Source organism: Salvelinus alpinus, chromosome 4 (genome assembly GCF_045679555.1).
Source record: "Salvelinus alpinus chromosome 4, SLU_Salpinus.1, whole genome shotgun sequence".
Lineage (NCBI taxonomy): Eukaryota > Metazoa > Chordata > Actinopteri > Salmoniformes > Salmonidae > Salvelinus > Salvelinus alpinus.
Window position 1 is genome coordinate 52,258,332 of NC_092089.1, and position 18,934 is coordinate 52,277,265.

General features: G+C 43.9%; 1 protein-coding gene across 7 annotated transcripts; it reads left to right on the forward strand.

Moving 5' to 3' along the window:
* The first annotated feature begins 55 nt into the window (after positions 1–55).
* LOC139573917 (peroxisomal targeting signal 1 receptor-like) lies at positions 56–17,592 on the forward strand. 7 transcript variants are annotated; one of them, XM_071397905.1, is made up of 18 exons: positions 142–348; positions 1,136–1,252; positions 2,327–2,483; positions 3,539–3,577; positions 3,743–3,863; positions 4,121–4,270; positions 4,429–4,513; positions 5,035–5,125; positions 5,538–5,660; positions 6,409–6,522; positions 7,031–7,114; positions 8,167–8,286; positions 9,332–9,475; positions 9,643–9,713; positions 13,166–13,378; positions 13,616–13,781; positions 16,784–16,941; positions 17,226–17,592. In XM_071397905.1, exons 3-18 carry the CDS (start codon positions 2,370–2,372, stop codon positions 17,464–17,466), a joined length of 2,034 nt encoding a protein of 677 aa, XP_071254006.1. In that variant the 5' UTR covers positions 142–348; positions 1,136–1,252; positions 2,327–2,369; the 3' UTR covers positions 17,467–17,592. The 7 variants fall into 7 exon arrangements, with proteins under 7 accessions (XP_071254002.1, XP_071254000.1, XP_071254006.1 ...); XM_071397901.1 differs by lacking the exon at positions 6,409–6,522 and having other exon boundaries at positions 56–184; XM_071397899.1 differs by lacking the exon at positions 6,409–6,522 and having other exon boundaries at positions 106–216.
* Positions 17,593–18,934: the final 1,342 nt, after the last annotated feature.

An 18,934-nucleotide genomic window follows, 5' to 3' on the forward strand; every position in this document is an offset into this window, starting at 1 on the left:
AATATTCGTAGGCATAAATGGCAACATCGATTTGCAGCGTTTACACACGCATAAACTCGTTCTGCGCACATTCCGTATTGTCTGTCATTTAAGGTCTACGTCGATGCTGTTTGAGAATACGACTTGCAGGATTAGCTGTGCGTCTGTGTAGGTTTTTTGTGGGTCATGGGGGAAAGAGCAAGAGGTAAATAAAGAGACACGCGTTAATAAACACGGGTAAAGATTTACTTTAACACTCAGTAGCTTCGCTGGATGCTTGAATTGCCAGCTATTTATTATATTGTAAGCAGACAATTAGGAGAAGAGGATAGTAGGAAGGTCTACAGTCAGTAGTAGTAGTAGGTGCTGGTGAGTAGAACATTATGCTATCAATCGAATAATGGTCTGTCACATTTTTTGTAGCTAACTTGCTAGCATTTGGTCATCAACATGCATTGTGGCAAACAGGTAGCTAGCTAGCCACGTAGCTAGTTAGCTTTCAATCTTTTACTGAATGTATTTTGCAAGCTCAACGCTCTCTAACTAACCATAATTAGCTAGCTACAGCCACTACACACTGTAGATACGTTAGCTAGCTAGCTAGCATACAGTACATATATTATGTAAAGTCAATGTTTAACGTTACAGTGCTAGTTGGGAGGACATTCATTTATGTAATGTGACCATATACATCTAAACTTGGCTAGGACATGCCTCACCCTTAACTTCTGTGCATGAACTATTGACATGGTGTAGTAGGATGTTTGCAGTATAGTAGCTAGTTAGTATAGTATATAGTAGCTATAGTACCTACTGCCTATATGATGGCAATGGTTAGTTTTATGGTGCTCTTTGAATTCTCAACTGAAGGTTTTCAGGTAAAAGAATTGCAATACTAACCTTATCTTTTCAACTTGAGAAAGCATCATACCTAAATAACATTTTCATGCTGTCAGTCTCAACTTGAGTAGGCAACCTATATTTTTCTGTAGAGCCAATATAGCTACAGCATGCTGTAACTGAATTAAACCCAGACACATTCACTCATTTTGGGACCATGCATATTCATTAAGACTGTCTCTTCTATCCACGGTATTGCACAGTGTGTGTGTGTGAGACAGTGTTTATTAATATCTGTCTATAATCCTCTTAACAGGGCCCTAATCGTACAGCATCTGTTTGGGTCAGCGGAAAGAAATCCTTAAATCTAAACCCTAGTATAGCTACTGGACCACCTGTGGACAGGGTACAGTGTTGTCTCCCCTTATTTTCGGTAAGATTACCTGCAGTTGTGTGTGGTGCTGTTACTTTTTGTATTGTAGTAAGATGGTGGAAATGGGCATGTCTTAACTTCTCAGCTCCAGGGCTGACTGCATTATAGAAATTGTCATTATTGTATTTGTCTGAGAGGTTTAGTGAAGTTGAGTAAGCCACTATCTGTGCTCGTCTGTTGTTGGCCTAGATAGTAGGTCAGCTATGTGAACAGCAGGTTCGTCTCTCTCTCCGACATTTGATTGCATTGACACACTGTTGTGGGGGAGAGGACTGTGGATTGGGGAATATTACTACAGCTTTGCAGTAGAGGGAGTTGCTTTGACTGTTGGTTGTCACCCGTGAATGTTTTCTTTCACTTAAAGGGCCAGGTGTGTATTTAAAGAGTGAGTTAAAGACTGAAAGCCAGTCGGAAGAGGGAAAGTGAAGCTCTAGGCTATTCTCACTCAGTCCTGTTGTGGAGCCATTCTTGGTATCCTCGGTGTGTGTGTGTGTGTGTTAAAAGGCAACCGATAGAGCATGTTAGATTAGGAGAGGACTATGAGACATTGGGCACTTGGGATGAGATTTCAATTTGGCCTGGCTAGCCCTCTCATCCTCAAATAGATCTCCATATCTCTCAAACAGCTCTCTCATGTTGCTTTGATTGATGTAAAAGGTTGAAAAGAGAGTGATGACGCACACCCAAACACAGCACAGGAGCTGGAGAAAAGGATAGCCTAGCTGTAGTAGGAAGGTAAATGACTTCCCAACAGTGAGCGGACATCCACATTTTTTTCTTATGTTTTTCTTGGTACTGGTACACCGTCTTTGTATTCAAATGGTTTATCTTGAGCTGTCTTGCATGGGACCATGAATAGTGTTGGTGCCGGTCTATCTTTGCTTAATAGCTCACATTTGTTGTCTTGTTAGGCACCTCAATGAATGCAGAAAGAGTCTGGCACCCAGGCAGGATCCTGAATGTGACATTATCAAACTGAGTTAATTAGATTTGAAATGTTTGAAATGTACAAATAATTCCATCCATCGTCTAATCGATAAGTCAATGTTTTATTTCACTTATTCCTCTCTTCAGCTCTAAGGTGGTCTGATTGGATACACCGCTGCCCGGTGTTGCCATGGCGATGCGGGAGCTGGTGGAGGGAGAGTGCGGGGGAGCCAATCCCCTCATGAAGCTGACGGGTCACATGACCCAGGAGGGAGGTGCTTGGAGGCACAGGTCAACACCAACTGTGAGTAGTCACCGGTAGAAATTAGAATAAAGAACGTATGGAATATGTAAAGTAATCCATGTTCTGTTTGTTATATTCTTAGTTTGTTATTGGCCGTGTTGCATTGATAGCTATTTTCCCTGGTCAACGGTGGGGCCCATCCAGTTTAAATTGGTGCTCCCAATTTTTTTTTCATTTAGGAGCATGACATGAAATTTATGCGCACCATGAAAAAAATATTGAGATTAAGTCTTTATGAATTCTGTCTACTTTAAGCACATGTTGTGCCCTATAAAGTAATATGTAACACTGTAAAATACATTTGTTTATTATAAAAGTTCAATTGAAATTACCAAGTCATTTGCAGAATATTAGGCTTCTACATTGTGTAAAAGCACTATTTTCATATTGAGATGCATTACATTTAAAATTGTACCCTTTCTCTTTAAAAACATCAGGTCTGTGATTTCTATGATCATTGATCTCCTGAAGAAGCTATGCCTTTTCCTTTCTTTCTGTGCCCCCAAATATTTGGAGATATTGGTAAAGTTACCGGTTTGTTAGCTAGCTAGCCAATGAGGTAACATGAATGAACAAAGTGTAAACAAATGGTTAACGACACGCGAGTAGTTTTTGAACGGCCCACAACATGGTTTATGAATGTAAAATGTGGTCCCGGCGATTCGCTACAGGAAGATAAAAATGTTGTGCCTGTAATATGGGTCAGATCTTTTGACTCGGTTGGACTATGAACAAGCTGTAGTAACGGAGAAACCATGACATGATCGAATCTGCACTCGTTTTCTTTCCTCTTAGGCACTCTGAAACAACAGTACAGCGAAGCCTTATTGCCACAACTATTATCTTGGAGCTTTCTTTCCTAGTCGCGTAGAGCTCCCAAAATAAAACTCTTGGTCTCGCACACAAACTTTGTCGCACTTTAGAGCCCTGGAACCATCTACCCATACTTGAACGAGTTCATACATCATAGTTTGTTTGGACCATACAACTTAGTTGTACTATAGCTTTCACAAATATATCTCACAGTATCACTTTCATCCCTCTTTTTCTCCTAGATTCCCCCTACACCCATTGAAATTGCAACAGAAGAAGAGGTCAGTCTCATATTACTTTCCCAGTCCTATTGATTCGAACTGTTGTGCTTTGTCTGCATATTCTAAAAAAGGAATATGAAAACACATTTCATTCATGTGAGGTTTGTTAATCGTCATTGAATAGGCTTGCGTTTGATGTCCTGTTCTGCATGTGTGTGTGTCCAGTTGGTGAATGAGTTCATGCAGCAGGCGCCTCCACGGCCCCCTCACAGCTTTGACATGGGCCAGTTACTGGAGGAAATGCAGCAGATCGATCAGCAGAGCTACAGACAGGCTCCACAGAAAGGTACACACACAGCAGTAATAGAATACCATATTATACTCTCCAACGCAGCAGAAGCAACACCATTATAGATATGCAGTGTGCCTGCCCGGCAGCACTTCCATATTGTTACCCCACAGGCTTTAGAACATATGTTGACACTTCAAGACACCTTTATTACGTTTTCCTGTACCTTCCATCCAAGTACTTGGACTGAAAAACACACTTTTTTGCCAATGTGTGAAGAAAACAACATCCTTTCCCTCCTGTCCTGTCCGTAGCTCCGGGTGTGGCTGCGTTGGCCCTGTCTGGTGATTGGACGTCTGAGTTTCTGTCGGGAGCAGATGCCGCCACCGCCTCTTCAGGGCAGGCGGGACTTGGAGACCCGGCTGACGCTGATTGGACCAGAGAGTTCATCACCGATGGCACAGGTAAAAAATTTTGAATGTCAATGGTAGGCACAATTGCCAACCATTTGTTTGAATGTACTTTGTGGCCACTATTTCTAGCAGGTAGAGAAATAATTGGTATCTTACTCTCTTTCCCTTTCTCCCCTCTTTCTCTTCTCTTTCTTCTCTCTCGCTCTCAGATCCCGGGCGTTGGGCAGAGGAGTATCTGGAACAGTCAGAGGAGAAGCTATGGCTCGGAGACCTGGGAGAGAGGGAGCAAGAATGGTAATAATGGAGAGACAGAGAAAAAGAGGAGAGCAAGGGACACGTAGATGGATACAGTGAACTTCTGAGAAACCTTGAGAACGTTCCAGAGAAGATGGTGCCATTGTGATGTTGAGCCACTAAGTGTGTCTTAAAATCTTTGATGTCGTCCTCTCAGAACTCTGTGTTATTGCGTTCACTTTATAAGGGCTTTGGCCATAACAGCTCTAAGCCAAGAAAAAAAATGAAAACCAGTTAATCCCGCACACAGTCTTTTAGTTTGTGTATGTAATGCGTTGACCCAATAAGTAGCAGTCATTTAATTAGGTATTCAAAAGCGTCTTTTGATTCCATCCTTGTTGGATGTGTATTGTGAAAAGATACAATGCATTTTAAGTACAATATATTTACAAGGATACAGTGTGATTATGTAAAATGTACATTGTCTCTTTAACCCACTTGTTCTTTAAAATGATCACTGTTTGAGACTCAGTTAGCTGTTTAAATTAACCCTTTGATGTTAATGTTTGTTAATCCAATAGGACGAAAGAGTACCTACCAGGAGACGAACTGAAGCAAACAGCCAATGAGCTGGTCGCAAAGGTCAATGACCCCAAGTTACAGAACACTGAGGTGTGTGTGTTTCCGTGTCGCGTGTGTTTCATACTTTTTTTTTCTTTTCTACATATCTATCCCCATACCCTTTCCCCATTCTTTGCCCATCGAAGTAATGTAGCTTTGTAATAACAGGATCATTGTAGTTGTAGCCGTTTCTTTTGAAGTGTTTAGTGAGACACACTTCTTTGTAGTCAATTAGACATCAAAATGTTCCATGGGAAAGCATTTTGCAGTGATGGACCGTAGTAGCATAGTGACTCTTTACAACCTGGTCTTCAGAACTGTTTGTGTGGTATCCAACTCCCCTGTCATTATTTGGGATTTGGCTAAAGCACAAACTGATTTAATGACCAGTCTAGGTCCATTAGCCATAGCCATAATGGTTATTGTGTCATTGTTATGTTGTTGTTGTTGTGTTGCACTGTAGTTCCTGCGGTTCATTAGGCAGATTGGCGAGGGCAGTGTCACAGTGGAGGACAGAGCAGGCAAACAGCACACAGATAGAGCTCAGGCCAAGGAGGCTCAGAACTGGGCCTCCAACCTCAACCAGGTAGGAGCCAACTTCCATTGAAGACACAAGGGGAAGGGTGCAACTGTCAACCTACAGGGAGCCATCTTGGCTCAAACTTCCTCATTTTGTGCCTCATGACCCCCCTCACGTCCCAGTATTTGGTGCAGACCCCTGCAACTGTTACTAACTACATAACCAAGTTATGGCCATGAACTTTTCTGTATGTGAGCCTTGCACTAAGCTGTACAATGTATAATTTGGAAAAGGTATATGTAGAAATAATTTATTGTGGAAAAGAGCGCATTGTCCTTTCTATACATGCGATTTCTATATGCCGACTTCTGCCAATGAAAATGATCATAGCTGTTCCCGTCTTGAATCAGACTTCCAGTTCCCCTTGTGAAGTGAAGTCGTATGTTGACAGGGTTGGGGCAAATCATTTTTCAATTCAGGTAGGGGATTGAAAAATAATAATAGGCATTTTTGTATTGTTTTCATCATGAATTGAATTCCAAGTCACTTCCTGAATTAGACCCCAGCCCTGGTGTTTACCATTGAGTATGTAGTCATAGGAGTTCTCATTAACTGTGACATCTACTTTTCCCCCTTTGACCCTGCCGTGAACTCTTGGCTTTCCCCTCCTTCGATTAACAACCCCCATTCATTTGTATCAAATGAAAACTCCTCCGTCCTCACCCCTCCCAAAACAAAAATCCACCCCCAACGCCTCACACCTGCGACAAAACAATCATGCCTCCCCCCGTTCTCCGCTCCCTGGTTGCCATAGTTCCTGGAGGAGACTGGGGGAGGGACTTTACCCTTGACAACCCAAGAGTGGGATCAGAAGCTTGCCAAAGCTAAGGCTAAACAGGCACATCAATGGGCTTCTGTCGTCAGGCAGGTAGGACCCCTGACGCCACGGCAACACTGCCCAGTGGCTCCGCCACCGGCTTTCTGTCAAGAAAGTTGTGTTGAGCTGATTATATTTTTCATCAGCCCTTTTTTACTGTAGTTTGATGGCTGTTTTTAGTGGCAGAATGTTGTGCCCCATGTAGGTTTTCCCGTAGTTTCTTAGCACTTTGTATAAACCCAAGGACGATGCACTGTTTTTGCTGATTTTAAACTTGCATTTAGATTATAGCAATTACTTTTAGAAAAGTAGTAAAGACGACCTGCACTAGAGGTGTATAGATTGTAGGGGAGAAAGGGAGTGGGAGAATGGGTGTGGTTCTCTGATTTGTTTTGCTTTCCATTCCTTTATCTTGTCTTCCTCTTTCACCCCTCTTCGCCATCTTGTTCTGCTTCTCCTTTACTGTCACAACCTCAACATCCCACTTTAAGTGTTGTTATAGAGTTATGGACAACTTGGTGTCCACATCTGCCATTGCTACCTCTTCCTTCCTGTTCAGGTCTCAGTGGAGTCAGCGGAATCATGGGTAGATGAGTTCGCCACAGCAGGTCCAGATTTCCAGCAAGCTAAAGCTGCTGTGGAGGTAAGAGAGATACGATACAATAGGTAAGATAACAGAATAATGACCATAAGTATTTTTAAACATCTTCCAAATTGTATCTATCAAGAATAATTCCAGCCTATGGCCTAACATTCACATAACTGGGCAAGGGTGCAGCTATGGGTGGGCCTGGGAGGGCATAGGCCCACCCTCTTAGGAGCCAGACCCAGCCAATAAAAATGTGTTTTTCCCCACAAAAGGGCTTCTATTACAAACAGAAATACTCCAAAGCACCCCCTCAGACGATCCCGCAGGTGGAGAAGCCGAATGTGGAGGTCCTAGTCTGGCGTGGGTACACGTGGTCAGCGGTTGTGAGGCCGGTTGGACGCACTGCTAAATTCTCTAAAATTACGTTAGAGAAGGCTTATGGTAGAGAAATGAACATTCAATTATCTGGCAACAGCTCTGGTGGACATTCCTGCAGTCAGCATGCAAATTGCACGCTCCCTCAACTTGAGACATCTGTTGTATTGTGTGACACAACTGCACATTTTAGTGGCCTTTTATTGTCCCCAGCACAAGGTGCACCTGTGTAATGATCATGCTGTTTAATCAGCATCTTGATAAGCCACACCTGTCAGGTGGATGGATTTTCTTGGCAAAGGAGGGAGACATGCTCACTAACAGGGATGTAAACACATTTTTGCACAACGTTTGAAAGAAATAAGCCTTTTGTGCGTATGGAACGTTTCTGGGATCTTTTATTTCAGCATCATGAAACATGGGACCAACACTACATGTTGCGTTTATATTTTTGTTCAGTATATATTAAGCTCTTTACATGTACTAATAATGCCATTGCACATTTTCACTTCACACATCAGGTAATTACCATGTATCATTGGCTTAAAGTACACTGTGTATATAGAACCTTTATCAAAGTTCACATTGGCCCTTTGGTCCAAACCACTATTTTTATTGGATGCCAATGTTAACATTAGGGGGATTCCCACAGCAACTGGTATGATGATGATGCCCAGCACCCCCATCATTTGACCCCTGACTTTGACATTGTGATTGTTCCTCTGTATCAGAGCGACGTGGACTTCTGGGAGAAGCTGCAGCAGGAGTGGGAGGAGATGGCCAAGAGAGATGCAGAAAGTCACCCCTGGCTCTCCGATTTTGACCAGATGCTCAGCAGCTCCTACGACAAGGTACTTGACATAGCTTCCTATCCACCTGTGGACGTGGTGTTGGAGGGCCAGTAGGAGGCACTCTGTACTCTGGTCTAAAAAAAAATATATCCCAATGCCCCAGGGCAGTGATTGGGGACATTACTCAGTGTATGGTGCGGTCTTTTGGATGGGACGTTAAACAGGTGTTCTGACTCTGTGGTCACTAAAGATCCCATGGCACTTATCATAAGAGTAAGGATGTTGGCCTCCAGAGTGGCACAGTGGTCTAAGGCACTGCATCGCAGTGCTAGCTGTGCCACTAGAGATTCTGGGTTTGAGTCCAGGCTCTGTCGCAGCCGGCCACGACCGAGAGACCCATGGGGCGACGCACAATTGGCACAGCGTCGTACGGGTTGGGGGAGGGTTTGGCCAGCAGGGATGTCCTTGTCCCATCGCGCACTAGCAACTCCTGTGGTGGGCTGGGCGCAGTGCACGCTGACACGTTCGCCATGTGTACAGTGTTTCCTCTGACACATTGGTGCGGCTGGCTTCCAGGTTAAGTGGGTATTGTGTTAAGAAGCAGTTCGGCTTGGTTGGGTTGTGTTTCGGAGGACGCACGGCTCTCGACCTTCAGCTCTCCAGAGTCCGTACAGGAGTTGCAGCGATGAGACAAGACTGTAACTACCAATTGGATACCACGAAATTGGTGAGAAAAAGGGGTAAAAAAAAAGAATTTAAAAAATGAGTAGGGATGTTAACCCCGGTGTCCATGGCCACCTAATCAACCCCAGCTTCCAACTGGCTCATTCATCCCCCTCCTCTCCCCTCTAACTCTTCCCCAGGTTGTTGCTGTAAATGAGAATGTGTTCTCAGTCACCTTACCTGGTTAAAATAAGGGTTTGTTTTTAGTTAAGGATAAGTTTAGCCTTCTAGATCACAATGAATATGTTCAGCATTCCTACCTGTCCAGGCTAAAGGAAATCTGCCTTGTCTTGTTTGCTAAGTTGCTGTTCATGATTTAACTCTCTCTCTCTATTTTTTCCTCCCTTTCTCTTTCCCTCCCTCGCTCTCTCACCCCCTCCAGGGGTACCAGTTTGAGGAGGACAACCCATACCTATCCCACCAGGACCCCCTTGCTGAGGGGGTGAGGAGGATGGAGGCAGGGGACATCCCTGGGGCCGTGCGTCTGTTTGAGAGCGCCGTACAGAGAGAACCAGACAACCAGCTGGTGAGACACTCAGTAATTAATAACTCTGATATAATAATATCTCAAGGTGAAATTATTTCTGGCTAACAAGCGCTGGCGACTAAGGGGGTTCTTTCCTACCCTGTTAGCATTATGTGGGTAAAGAGAACTAAGCACTCTCACACTTTTTTCCTGCTTCTTTTTTTTAGGCATGGCAATATCTGGGAACCTGTCAGGCAGAGAATGAACAAGAGTTTGCAGCCATCAGTGCCCTCCGCAGGTAAAGAGTTTGAATAGCAGCCTCACTAACTGGAGAGAAGTCCCTAGTGTGTCCCAAGTGGCACCCTATTCCCTATATAGGGCACCCATAGGGCTTTGGCCAAAAGTAGTGCACTATATAGAGCAGGGGTGTCAAACTCATGTTGACCCGCATTCTGTCTTCAACAAGGTTCGGAGGGCCACACTGAAAATGTGTTATTTCCTTGCTGTCAAAATGTGCAAAAATATTTCCTCTGTTCATCGTTTTGAGTTTTTTTATGCTCCCTGATTCTAGCTTTTGTTTCGGTGATTGTTAGCAAGCTGGACAGAGTGAGGAAACTGTATGAATGTAGGTCCATTATATACTGAACAAATATATAAACGCAACATGCAACAATTTCAACAGTTTTACTGAGTTACAGTTCATATAAGGAAATCAGTCAATTGAAAAAAATCCATTAGGCCCCAATCTATGGATTTCACATAACTGTGCAGGGGTGTGGGCCTAGGAGGGCATAGGCCCACCCACTTGGGAGCCAGGCCCTGCCAATCAGAACTAGTTTTACCCACAAAAGGGCTTTATTACAGATAAAAATACTCAGTTTCATCAGTTTGGTCTCAGAAATCCCACAGGTGAAGAAGCCGGATGTGGAGGTCCTGGGCTGGGATTGGTTACACATGAGCTGCGGTTGTGAGGCAGGTTGGACATACTGCCAAATTCTATAAAACAACATTGGAGGCAGCTCATGGTTGAGAAATGAACATTCAATTCTCTGGCAAAAGCTCTGGTGGACATTCCTGCTGTCAGTATGCAAATTGCATGCTCCCTCAAAACTTGAGACATGTGTGGTGTTGTGTGACAAAACTGCACATTTTAGAGTGGCCTTTTATTGTCCCCAGCACAACATGCACCTGTGTAATGATCAGTAGTGGAAAAAGTACCCAATTGTCATACTTGAGTAAAAGTAAAGATACCATAATAGAAAATTACAAGTAAAAGTGAGTCACCCAGTAAAATTCTACTTGAGTAAAAGTATTTGGTTTGAAATATACTCAAGTATCAATGAAATTGCTAAAATGTACTTCAGTATCAAAAGTTAAAGTATAAAATGAAACATGGGACCAACACTTTACATGTTGCATTTTTATTTTGTTCTGTATAATTTCTACACCATTTCGATTTGGTTTGAGTCATTTTAAAGTATATGTGCAGTTGAAGTCGGAAGTTTACATACACCTTAGCCAAATACATTTAAACTCAGTTTTTCACAATTCCTGACATTTAATCCTAGTTAAGGTCTTAGGTCTGTCTTAGGTTTATTTTAAGAATGTGAAATGTCAGAATAATAGTAGAGAGAATTATTTAGTCAGCTTTTATTTCTTTCATCACATTCCCAGTGGGTCAGAAGTTTACATACACTCAATTAGTATTTTGTAGCATTGCCTTTAAATTGTTTAACTTGGGTTAAACGTTTCAGGTAGCCTTCCACAAGCTTCCCACAATAAGTTGGATGAATTTTGGCCCATTCCTCCTGACAGAGCTGGTGTAATTGAGTCAGGTTTGTAGGCCTCCTTGCTCGCACACGCTTTTTCAGTCCTACCCACAAATTGTCTATTTGACTGAGGTCAGGGCTTTGTTATGGCCACTCTAATACCTTGACATTGTTGTCCTTAAGCCATTTTGCCACAACTTTGGAAGTATGCTTTGGGTCATTGTCCATTTGGAAGACCCATTTGCGACCAAGCTTTAACTTCCTGACTGATGTCTTGAGATGCTGCTTCAATATTATATCCACATAATTTTCCTCCCTCATGATGCCATCTATTTTGTGAAGTGCACCAGTCCTTCCTGCAGTAAAGCACCCCCACAACATGACGCTGCCACCCCGGTGCTTTACGGTTGGGATGGTGTTCTTCGGCTTGCAAACCTCCCCCTTTTTCCTCCAAACATAACGATGGTCATTATGGCCAAATAGTTCTATTTTTGATTCATCAGACCAGAGGACATTTCTCCAAAAAGTACGATCTTTGTCCCCATGTGCATTTGCAAACTGTAGTCTGGCTTTTTTATGGCAGTTTTGGAGCAGTGGCTTCTTCCTTGCTGAGCGGCCATTCAGGTTATGTCGATATAGGACTCGTTTTACTGTGGATATAGATACTTTTGTACCTGTTTCCTCTAGCATCTTCACAAGGTCCTTTGCTGTTGTACTGGGATTGATTTGCACTTTTTGCACCAAAGTACGTTCATCTCTAGGAGACAGAACACGTCTCCTTCCTGAGCGGTATGACGGCTGCGTGGTCCCATGGTGTTTATACTTGCCTACTATTGTTTGTACAGATGAACGTGGTACCTTCAGGCGTTTGGAAATTGCTCCCAAGGATGAAACAGACTTGTGGAGGTCTAAAAAAAAAAAATCTGAGATCTTGGCTGCTTTCTTTTGATTTTCGCATGATGTCAAGCAAAGAGGCACAGAGTTTGAAGGTAGGCCTTGAAATACATCCACAGATACACCTCCAATTGACTCGAATGATGTCAATTAGCCTATCAGAAGCTTCTAACGCCATGACATCATTTTCTGGAATTTTTCAAGCTGTTTGAAGGCACAGTCATCTTAGTGAATGTAAACTTCTGACCCACTGGAATTGTGATACAGTGAATTATAAGATAATTGATCTGTCTGTAAATAATTGTTGGGAAAATTACTTGTGTCATGCACAAAGTAGATGCCAAAACTATAGTTTGTTAACAAGAAATTTGTGGAGTGGTTGAAAAACGAGTTTTAATGACTCCAACCTAAGTGTATGTAAACTTCCGACTTCAACTGTGTGTGTGTTTGTGTGTTCGCAAAGCTGTCATCAAGGCAAAGGGTGGCTACTTTGAAGAATCTCAAATATAATATATATTTTGATTTGTTTAAAACTTTTTGGGTTACTAAATGATTCCATATGTCTTATTTCATAGTTTTGATGTCTTCACTATTATTCTACAATGTAGAAAATAGTAAAAATAAAGAAAAACCCTTGAATGAGTAGGTGTGTCCAAAATTTTGACTGGTACTGTGTGTGTGTATGTATGCGTGTATATATATATACAGGGATATATAATTATTATTATTTTGTTATTTTTTGTTAAACCACCCTTGAGCCACATTGAATTGGCTTGCATGTTTGACAACCCTGATATAGAGAATAAGGGTGCCTTTTGGGACGCAGCTCCTATGTGACATTAGGAGTATGTCATGAAGTGTGTACTTATTTGATTTATGAATACATGTTTTATGTGTGGCTCGAATACAAAGATGCTGTGATAAGCAGGAACTTGGGTGCGAAATAGGAAGTCCTCGAAGTTACATGATGCCTGTGACGACTTGTTGCCTCAGTGTTGGCTGACGCAACATTTTCTCGGGTTCTCTCACCTTGCTCTCTCTTTTTTTTCTCTCTGTCTCTTGCTCTCTCCTTTTCTCTCGCCGTTAGATGCATAGAGTTGAAGAAGGACAACCTGACCGCTCTGATGGCACTGGCCGTCAGTTTCACCAACGAATCGCTGCACAGGCAGGCCTGTGAGACCCTTCGCGATTGGCTGAGGCACAACCCGGCGTACCGGCCAGTCCTGGAGCAGAGTGAACGGGAGCGTGAGAAGGATGGAGGGACCAGAGAGCGGGAGAGATTTGGCTCACTGCTTCCGGAGTGAGTGGACCTATTTCATTGTCTACGAATGTGGTGTGCGTGTATATTCAGAATATACTTATAACTGCTAATCAATATAACACAAAATGAAATACAGGACATTCTTCTGTATTTTCTCATGTTTATGTTCCGAAACATGGATTCTACCTGTTGGCTTAAAATATCACAATTGTTAAATCATCTCCCTCCTCCTTTTTTCCTATCTCTGTGCCTCCCTCCTTCCTCCCCCACTCTCAGATCTTTGTTTACCGAGGTGCAGTCCCTGTTCCTCAGTGCGGCGAACTCTGACCCCGCCCGCGTCGACCCCCAGCTACAGTGTGGCCTGGGAGTCCTCTTCAATCTGAGCGGGGAGTATGACAAGGCCGTGGACTGTTTCACCGCAGCCCTCTCCGTCACACCACAGGTACGCTAGCAGGTTATCCACTTCACCGCGGCACTCTCTGTCACACCACAGGTACGCTAGCAGGTTATCCACTTCACCGCGGCACTCTCTGTCACACCACAGGTACGCTAGTAGGTTATCCACTTCACAGCAGCCCTTCCTGTCACACCACAGGTACACTAGTAGGTTATCCACTTCACCGCGGCCCTCTCTGTCACACCACAGGTACGCTAGCAGGTTATCCACTTCACAGCAGCCCTCTCTGTCACACCACAGGTACACTAGCAGGTTATCCACTTCACTGCGGCCCTCTCTGTCACACCACAGGTACGCTAGTAGGTTATCCACTTCACAGCAGCCCTCTCTGTCACACCACAGGTACGCTAGTAGGTTATCCACTTCACAGCAGCCCTCTCTGTCACACCACAGGTACACTAGTAGGTTATCCACTTCACCGCGGCCCTCTCTGTCACACCACAGGTACGCTAGCAGGTTATCCACTTCACAGCAGCCCTCTCTGTCACACCACAGGTACACTAGCAGGTTATCCACTTCACAGCAGCCCTCCCTGTCACACCACAGGTACACTAGTAGGCTATCCACTTCACCGCGGCCCTCTCTGTCACACCACAGGTACACTAGTAGGTTATCCACTTCACAGCAGCCCTCTCTGTCACACCACAGGTACACTAGTAGGTTATCCACTTCATCGCGGCCCTCTCTGTCACACCACAGGTACACTAGCAGGTTATCCACTTCACCGCGGCTCTCTCTGTCACACCACAGGTACACTAGTAGGTTATCCACTTCACCGCGGCCCTCTCTGTCACACCACAGGTACACTAGTAGGTTATCCACTTCACAGCAGCCCTCTCTGTCACACCACAGGTACACTAGTAGGTTATCCACTTCACCGCGGCCCTCTCTGTCACACCACAGGTACGCTAGCAGGTTATCCACTTCACCGCGGCCCTCTCTGTCACACCACAGGTACACTAGTAGGTTATCCACAATCTGTGGTTCATGTGTGTTTGGAGAATAAACACACTTGATTATAATTAGCTTAATTTTATTTAAACAGCATAAAGTTGATCAATTCAAACGTGTCCGAATGCATCCTTCCTTGCTTGCTTCCTTGAAGTCATTTCTGATCTGTATGCTAAATGGTTACCTGAAAGCAATTGGGTCCATCTCATTGTAAAAAAATATTGTGATCAACCTTTTTTTAAATTTTCAGACGGTGGGTCACGGGTACAAAAACGATAAAAGAAATGCATACATAGATAACCCCAACCCGGTCCCCATCCACCCTCCCCACCCGGGAAACCATGTTTCCAACCCCTTCCCATCCAGCAACCGAAGTTGTCTATCAGTCCCCCTCCCACCTATCCATCCCGAGTCACCCCTTACATTCCTGATAAATCTCTGCAAGCTCTCCCTAAGACGACAAGAGACCCCTCCGTACCACCCTTTCCCTGTGGGCCTGAACGCAAAGAAAGTAACAAAAGTTCATATATATATACAGTATATTATTCTGTTTCATATTCTGTTCCAGTTAAAGGGTTGTTCAGATTCAATTAGATCTGTGGACCATACCTCATTGTTTTAATCATAGACTGTCATATACTTAAAGGAAGGAGACCGGGGAATGCATTTTTAGGTATTCCAAAAGGGTCTATTACTTTCCTCCTCTTCAAACAGTATGTCTAACCACACCCCCCCTTTTTAACTTTCTTTCCCTATTCAAACTCTTTTTCTCTCTGAAACTACCCATCCCATGTCACATGTAGCAGTTACCCCCTTCTGCTTCTGTGATTGCCCTTCCTTTTTCACAGACACCAACTACCCCCTCTTGAACAACTTTACTCAGCTCACCTTTTGTTTCAATTAACTGATGTACTCTCTCTTTCTCACTCTTGTCTTTACCTTCTGTGCTGTGGGTCTGAGGTAGACTGGTCTCCCTCATCCAGACAGTTGTCTCTCTCCTCCTTCTGGGTCTTGTTGAGGGGGTATTGTTGTCTGGGTCTTTGCTGTCTCAAGTGTTCTGAACAGCTCCTTGAGCTGCGCCAGCTTTATCTCCAGCTTGGTCCATTTCTCCCTCAGATCAATGTAGGAGCAGTGCATTTGTGGGACCTGGGTTTTCTCAGGTCTAGGGGAGGGGACACTCCTATTGGGGCTGCTCGCCTATGGGGTGGGGGCGTGGTCCAAGGATGAGCTTCTTAAGCTGTGCTCTCTCTTTGATCTTGTAGAAGTCCTGCTGAAAACGGTTTGAGGCTGCCCTGCAACAATAGTGCACCAATACTGTTCCAGATCTGTACAGGTTGACATAACCTTTGTCAGTGTCAGGGTCTTCATTGTCCATTATTCTTAGTTTCCACCCTTTGCTCGTACCCTCTTTCTTAACAGAAGAATAACTGTGCCATGTATGTGAGGAAAAATAAGTGTATGATCCCCAGTTTGTAAGAGTCAGCAAATAGTGTCTCTGGATTGTCCTTAAGGAGCTTCTGTTTGTACTGTTTCCGTGCATTCTCATGTTTAATTTCCCGGGGGGTACTGTTTTGTGATTGCCTCTGCACAGGGGTGGGGGAAGCTGTGATGGTCTGCTGTCATTGTTGGCTTTCACACCTTTCACTTCACACCACAGTGTGCAAATGCCGTTGCAGCCGGGACATCTGTCCTGAGTCTGTATAGTAAGATATAGATTACTATAATGTATTTTACTTCTTGGCTTTAGAAGTAGCTTCAGACTGAACATCTACTCGCTCAGTTGCAGGTTGGGTGGTGTTTTCAGGTTTCTCCGGAGCTTCTTATGCTGATTGTTGGTTTGCTAGAAAGTTTGCTGGATAATTCATGGCAGTAAGTCATTTTGTCCAAAATCAAGGTTGTAAGTTAGAATTTTTCTATTTGATGTTTAGGTAATGCAGAGGGTAGTTTTCTGTATAAGTCTATGTGGAAAAACTCCAAATGTATCCAACACTAATTCAGGAGCTCATGATCTCTCTGTCTGTCTCCCTCTCTCTCAGGACTATTTGCTGTGGAATAAACTGGGCGCCACGCTTGCCAATGGAAGCCGCTCAGAGGAGGCTGTTGCCGCCTATAGGAGGGCGCTTGAACTGCAGCCAGGCTTCATCCGCAGTCGGTACAACCTGGGAATCAGCTGCGTCAACCTAGGAGCCCACAGGTGAGATGAAGAGCCTTTTGTGGCCAGAGATGCACCGCTTTGTCCCAAAAAATTTCACACTATGTTTATTTTTAAAATATTTGATCAAAACCACTTAAAACACTGTACTTTCTTATGTTTGTCAAAGTTAAGTTGTAGATTCAGGTCATACCAGGAGTAGAAATGGACTTTATATAATGTATTGACTTTGTTCACAATATAATTATTTTTGCCTTAATAAAAATCTATTGAATGCACCACAATGACAATTTCAATTTGACTCCTATTCTCTTCCTGGTTTACAGAGAGGCCGTGGAGCACTTCCTGGAAGCCCTGTCCCTGCAGCGTCAGGCGTCGGGGGAGGGCGAGAAGGTCAGTGCCAGCCGGGGCCCGGGGAGCACCGCAGCCACCATGATGTCCGACAACATCTGGTCCACCCTGCGCATGGCCTTAAGCATGATGGGAGAGAGCTCGCTATACGCGGCGGCCGACCGGCGAGACCTCGACACGCTGCTCTCCTACTTCTGTCAGGCGGGGGGGGAATGAAGGTGTGGGAGGGCCGAGGGAGGGAGAGGGGCAGGAGGAGAGTTGATAGTGTGTGAGTGCGCACTTAGGGGAGGAAGGTGTCTGGGAGAGGTAGAGAGAGAAAAGGAGGAGAGAGAGAGAGAGGTCCTGTCCACAAACAACCCCCTAACCCTATAGGCACTTCATATAAACCAGAAATGATTGGATAAGTATAAACAACATGGAAGTAGCTCCTTTCGTAGCATTTCTGCCATCTTATAACTACCAGGGTTTGGGTCAGTTTACTTCCTGAATTGAAATGGAACTGACTCCAACCCTGATACCTATCCAATCCTTTCAGGAAGAGAGGGATGAAGAACTGTGACAAGGGGAGAGTAGGCCGAAAGGGAGGAGAGGTGAGAAGGACATTTGATGTGTCTTTCAGCAACCAAGGGAAATGCACAGTGTACACCAGGTGTATTGAATACATACTATTTCCTCCCCTGATCACTCTGACATCGCCTGGTTGCCAGTTGGTTCCTACTTTTTTCATTATCATGTTTGACACAAAGCAGAAACAGACTGGCACCCAGACTAGTTCATAGATGTCTGGTTCACTCCCCTCGGTCCTCAGCAACGGGCGCAGGGATGTTCTTGTTGTGTCCCTCATAATCAGAGGCATCGTCATGCCTATTGAAACTGAGGAGCCACTTGACTCCCTTAGTTTCATTCAGCCCTATGATCCATGGATGTATACATTGGATACTAGTGAAAAGTTTGCACCTTAGGTTTTCCAGAGGGAATAAAACAGACATGATAGAGCAAAATATCAAGTTGAGATGAATGTTCCTGTAATGTAAAGAAAAGATAGGATCTTGTTTGTTTGGAGGATCTTTGTTTTTCTTTTTTTATTCCCCCTTGAAAATAGGAAGTTCAAACGTTGTAAAGCTGGCTTACTGATTCCCGAATCAATTGCTGAAGGTAGAAAAGAGATCATTACAGTAATATAGATATCTGGCTTTGGAGCAGGGGTGCTGAACTCCGGTCCTTGAGGGCCACAGTGTCTTTAGTTTTTCCCCCCGTTATTTTATAGAGATCAGAGAATGGATTATACTCGTACTCAGTCCAATCAATGACATATCAATCAATGAAGTACTTGAGAGAAATGAAAGACTGCTGACATGAGTTGTACACACCAGAGTCGTATTCACTAGTAGGAACCCAATGGAAGCGAACGGGGAGGGACATACCTGAATTTGTCCGACAAGAAGCGCTAGTTTTCATTTTCTGTTGCTACAGTGTGCAATAATGAATGACTCAGCTTTGGACAGAGGATGACATCAGTGTAAAGGTGATGGTATACTGAAAGAGGTGTCTTTGGACTTCTTCCTTCCCTCAACCCTTATTTCTTCAAACAAATGCCCTTGTTGTAAAATAATTAGCTTAATTGTAAAATAATGCTTTTTTGCCATATTGTCTGTACTATAATTATTGTACTGTTTTCCAAATA